The 6,207-nt window shown below is 30.0% G+C and overlaps 1 protein-coding gene across 1 annotated transcript; it reads right to left on the bottom strand.

Moving 5' to 3' along the window:
- Window positions 1-3,618: 3,618 nt before the first annotated feature.
- On the bottom strand, window positions 3,619-5,958 carry LOC136223695 (transcription factor MYB1-like). Its single transcript, XM_066011825.1, has 3 exons — window positions 5,664-5,958; window positions 5,403-5,532; window positions 3,619-4,291 (listed from the first exon to the last, which is right to left on the bottom strand). The coding sequence occupies exons 1-3, from the start codon at window positions 5,794-5,796 to the stop codon at window positions 3,781-3,783; spliced, it is 774 nt and encodes a 257-aa protein (XP_065867897.1). The 5' UTR covers window positions 5,797-5,958; the 3' UTR covers window positions 3,619-3,780.
- Window positions 5,959-6,207: the final 249 nt, after the last annotated feature.

Genomic DNA, 6,207 nt, shown 5'->3' with positions numbered 1-6,207 from the left:
AAAGCTCAAGCTGATAGTTAAGGTTCAATCGTAGATCTTATATTAATTTCTGACAATATTACTCGAAAAGTGTATAATAGAAAATCTCAAATGAATATGATAGATATATAAGTTTTAAGAATACTTTTATCATTATATAATATATTTTCTTATATAAATACTCTGTACTTAAAACGTGTATAACACTGATTCATTTTAATATATATTAAAATTCCATTATTGTTAAGATTTGAACTGAAATGTGGACTACTCATTTTATTTCTAACCTTATAAATGGTGGTATAATCCAAGGCTTGACATTTTGCAAGTTGAATTAATTTTAGGGTTAATCACAAAAAAAATACTTTGTGGTTTGGCTGATTTGTAATGTGGTGTCTGTGGTATTTTTTCTTCAAACACAATTCTATGGTTGCAAAATTTTACATGTTTTTTTACTTTACCAAATTTGGTCGATAACGACCTCAAAATTAAAATTTTCAAGAATTAAAGTTGTTTGGTATCATATTTACTATGGAACCATATTCATCATTTTTCAAAATCATCATTTTTGGAACATTATCTTTCTCTCTCATAAAAAAAAACAACACCTAAATGACCTCAAACAGAAAAACTTGAAGAATTAAAGTTGTTTAAAATATCATTTAACTCTTGAAAATTTTCATTTCGAAATCGTTATTGATCAAATTCTGACAAAGTGAACTCAAATGCAAAATTTTGCAAACCACAGGGTTGCGTTTGCAAAAAAAAAAAAAATACTACAGGTATCACATCGCAAATCAGCCAAACCACAGACTACTTTTTTATAATTAACCCTTAATTTTAAAAAAATACTTGTATTTTACAAAATACATGTATATTTTTTAATGATGTTTAAAATAGGATTCAACTTGATTATCAATTATATCATTTAGACGTGAGTTGTAAAATTGCTGACAACGATAGGGTACTTTTATATATTATCCCAAAATTATATAAACACAAGTAAATGATATAAAATTCAACTTTTTCCCTATCATTTTTTAGAAAGTACAGATTCGCATACTGTCAGATATTAATATGCATTGCATTTTTTTTATCTATAAGCTTAAACTTTTAGTTCAAACGGTTTCATGACACATAAGAAACAACAAGATTTTACCCCTAATAATTTCAAACAATATCAGTTCTACCCCTTACCTAACTAAAAATTTGAACAAATTATTTTGACAGTTATTTAACTATATCGGACATTCCAAATAAGTTGATAAATTGAAGCAGTTTCCTGCATTTTGATAATTTATTTGTAATTGTGTTAATAAGTGAATAAATATTTTAGGCAAATTCTTGTTATTAACTTATACATGACAAATTAGTGGTTGGTAATTTACAAAAAAATTTTGTAACTGTATTAGTAACACAATGAACATTTTGGAACATATCTAATATTTGGAAGATCTGATATGACATTATAAAACAGATAAAATAACGGTAAATAAGTCTGGTCAACTAATCTTTCAGGTAGGTATAAACTTGATCTTGCTTTGGGTAAAATTGATAAATTACATCCATGGCTCTTGAACTTTATGATACTGATCGGTCTCAAAAAATCAGGATTTTAATCTTAAATCCATAAATAATTTCTTCTCAAGCGTATGCTTGAAGGAATTAATCCCGGAGTTTCATAAAATCTCTCAACAATGGAGGCTAGAAATATTCATATTCAATCAAAGTTGTGTTTCATTACAAGTTAAAGTGTTTATATACTCTCTTCTAGGTTAAGTAAATATACTAAGTTGCCCCCACTAGGCCTACAAATAGGGCTGTAATCGAGCCGAGCCGAGCCGAGCTTTGGCCTGTTCAAGCGCGGCTCGCTATAAAATTAACGAGCTCGAGCTCGAGCCGAGCTTGCTATAAAATTAACGAGCCGAGCCCGAGCCGAGCTTTGGCTTGCTCAACGAGCTTCGAGCCGAGCTTCGAGCTTGTTTCAAGCCCAAAATCCTCTTTTGGACTTGGTTCATTAAGAAAATTATCTAACCATGAATTGTTTGTGAGTAAATTGTTAATTATATTTGTGAAGTTTGCTCGCAAATAACTCTTTAATTGTGTATATAAACAAGCTCACAAGCAAAGTTCGTGAATAAATAAACAAGATGCTTACAAATAGTTCGTCCATTACTCATTTATTATGTTTGTGAACGAACTCATCTAATAGCAAATGAAATAATATTAAGTTTAGATGTTTGTGAACTAACACAAAACTATATAGTTTTCTACAAAACTAAAATTTGTTCATAAATGTTCTAATCGAGCTTGCTCGCGAGCTTTCGAGCCGAGCTTTGGCCTGCTCAAGCTTGGCTCGTTTACGAACCGAGCCAGTAAATCGTGTTCACGAACGGCTCGTTTATAAATCGAGCTGAGTCGAGCCGAGCTTTTATCGAGTCGATCACCGAGCTGATCATGAGCGGCTCTGTTCATTTATAGCCCTACCTACAAATAATTAAAGGACCTTAGGGATATAGAATAGGGATAAGTAATTGAAAGGGTAGAAAGGAAAATAAGGCTAGTGGCAGAACAATATTTAGTTCGGTGGCAAAGTAGTAATTACGGAGGTTCCAGCTCTTGTCCCCTTGATTCAGCTTGGTGAAGAAGTCATCTTAATGGATCTCACACGACGTGCCATATAACCCACACAACATGTGAGTCCAGTTCTGGTCTATCACAGGTACTACTTCACTATTTCTTCGCACGAGCTCTGCACGTCGAGCTGTAGTGGCACGCCGAGTGACACGGCATGCGAAAAGTGACACGACGTGTCACTCAGTTTCTGTCTCATTCATCGTTTAAGCTCCCCTTGTCGTTCTCGTAGAGGAGAAGTCCTCATCACTTTACATTTACTTTGATTATGATCCTTCAACTTTAATAACAAATATTATAACCATTTAATTTTGTATTTACTAACATAATAGTTTCTTTTACCATTGAACAAGATGACCACTCTTATAGTAATCATACAATTGATGAAAATATATTCTGGAAAATTTTAATTTTTGATCTTATTAGTTTTAAGAGTATTTAATTATTATTTGATTAGAAAAGTGAAAGTGATTATTTGGAGAGAGAAATTTTCAAAAATAAAGATTTGGAAAATAAAAAATGATAAGTGTATGTAAAACATAAATTTAAACAATTTTAATTTTGATACTTTTCTATTTTAAAGTCGCAGTTAATCATTTTAACTTATGAGACATAAAGAAATTATTATACTAGTAAAAATATACTTTATATGTTTCATATTACATGTCTTTCTAGAGAGTTGCATAGAAATTCAGAATATTAGAAAAAAAAGACTTTGATGCCCTTTATTTATTGATTCCATTATTTATTTATTCTATAATAATAGTTCATTATTCTAATTAATTTCTGTAAACTCACGTTTTATAGCAGAAAGAATGTGACTTAATGTGTACTGGTCATATCAAAATAACATGTATTATAAGACAAAATAAAATCTCTAGACGGTGATAGTGAAAGTAATAACAACATTCAAAAACCATTGATATAATTTAACCATTGAATATACTAGTTATATCAAAAGCATCTAGTATATAGAAAGGCATAACACACCCTAGCTATAGCTCATATTGGTAACAATTATAGGTAACTTATTTAATTACATATAATCATTGTTTAATTACAAAGAGACAAGCTACAAAGATCCTCAATATCACTTTTTAATAAAAGATGATGTAGACAATTATTTAAAAACATACACTCAATACTTTATTATTTATTGTTTTTGGCTCAATCTTGAAGCCAATCAAAGTCACCATTCTCATTAACTAAAGGACTAATAATAGGAGGAAACCCTAAGCCTTTGGTTGAATCATCCAAACCCTCAAAACTTACATTACATTGATTGGCATTTTGATTAGCATCTCCATAATTATTATTTACTTGATCAGAAAAATCTGCATTCAGTAAATAGGACAAAAGTTGTCCATCTATCTCGATATCTAACGACAAGTCTGACGAATCATTATTGCTATTTTCTTCCCTTAACTCCGGCGAACGTTCCTTGCTAGAGTCTGTTGTTGCCGGAGATGAAACTGTATTAATTTGCTCATTATTAATAGTTTTTTGTGGTACATTTGCATCATCATCATCATTGTCATCCTCGTTAGGAAGAGAGTTAGATTTTGATCCCCGTAATTCATTATTTTTGTTTTGTAATTTTTTGCCGATAATTGTGTTCCAATAATTTTTTATTTCATTATCGGTTCGACCTGGAAGCCTTCCTGCTATAAGAGACCATCTGCATCAAATTCATACATTAACCATTAATATACATAGACTAACATTAATATTAATATTAATGTAACTATTATATATATAGTTTTAAGGTCAATTTTGTGTCTGTTCGGGATGAGTGGACATGTCCATCACCATTTCTTAGCAATATTCTTTCATCTGATTTAAGTTAATAAAATTTGATATTATTTCAAAAGAATATATATATATATATATATATATATATATATATATATATGGTTTTAACTTTAACAATTTATTTTCTTTAAAAAAAACTTGATGTATTTTGTTTATTTTTATATAACTTCTTATGTATTTTTAATAATTTTCCTCAAACAAAAATATTTAGTTACACCAAGAGATATTTCTATAGTATTAATGGAGACAATCAAACAAAAAAAATATAACCAATTATAGCTGATTTGAGTGGTTAAGGGTCTCAAGTCGTTTAAACTAGATCACGAGTTCGGGTTTTAGTATACGCAAAAAAAAAAAAATTCAATTAGGAGATGATCCATCTAAAAAGTACTTGATGAGTCTCGAAACCGAAAAATTAGACAAACGATAAAGAAAAATTTACGTAATCAATATATAATTTTTTCATCTTAGATGAAAATTTTAAAACTCCATATAAAAATCAATGAAGTATACATTTACAGAAAATAATTTAAACTTTCTTGATCTTTTGATCAAATACATTAGTATATTCTCATACTTTTAAAATCTAACTTTAACTTTCCTTTTGTTTTCTTTCTATTTAACTCTTACACCATTTGTACAACTGATTTATTTGGTCAAAGACAAAACACATTTCACATGTGTAATATAGTAAAATTGGTAATGTGTATGAAGTAAAAGAAAATTTCTACAATCATCGGGACGTCGGTTCACTCAAATGACCTACGACAGTTTAATTATTGACGTGACATTATCTGAGTGGAGGGAATAGTACAAAAGTATAATAATAATTGAATGAAGTAAATAAAAGAATGTTAAAATTAATTTAAAAATATATCCTTTTGAAGAAAAACCATAAAATAATATTGAAGTTAAAGAATTAATTTCAGCATAAAATAATATTAAAGAATGAATATAAGAAATGGTAAATTAAATACCTATTTCCCAGAAGTTTATGAAGTCTAATGATAAGATCTTCTTCATCATTGCTTATATTTCCTCTCTTAATACCAGGTCTCAGATAATTTAGCCATCTCAGCCTGCAACTCTTCCCACATCTTCGGAGAACTGCAACAACAATGTCAGAATATAAACATCAAACCGCTGTTTGATCCGTTTAAGGTTGTTCTGCCATTCTTTAGATAATCGCTTGCATACATTAAGATTCGAACTTGAGATCTCCTAACAATAATAATTACCTCCTTTCTTGGATATGTTTCTCCATTTACCCTCACCATGGATATTGATGTAGTCTCTAAGTAGCTGATCTTCCATGGCAGTCCATGCTCCTTTATTCATTTGTTCCTTTGAACCACATGCCTTTCTTCCCATCTCCCTCCCTCTCGATTATAATAATGGAGAGGAATTTAGATGATGAAGAAGAAGGTGGTTCGATAATAATTAAATTAGGTAACCCAAGACTCAAAAATGGAAGAATATATAGTACATTTTTATGACAACTTGTGATATATATATATATAGAGGCGGCTTAGGTATTTTTTTGGTTGGAGAGATTTTGAATTACAAACTTATTTCAATACAATATATAGATCTCGTATCTGAAAAATATACTAGTAATCAATTAGTATCTCGTATCTGAATTTAATAGTAATTATAGATAACAAGAATTAGGGATGGCAACGGGTATTCTACCCGCGGGTACCCGGCACTACCCGATTCTAATCGGACTATCCATACCCTGTATAAAAGGGTATGTGATGGATATGAGATCAAAATCATTAC

The sequence above is a fragment of the Euphorbia lathyris genome, chromosome 3, assembly GCF_963576675.1.
Source record: "Euphorbia lathyris chromosome 3, ddEupLath1.1, whole genome shotgun sequence".
In the NCBI taxonomy this organism is placed as follows: domain Eukaryota; kingdom Viridiplantae; phylum Streptophyta; class Magnoliopsida; order Malpighiales; family Euphorbiaceae; genus Euphorbia; species Euphorbia lathyris.
The sequence above is the reverse complement of the archived record's forward strand: the minus strand, read 5'-3'. Positions and strand labels throughout refer to the sequence as shown.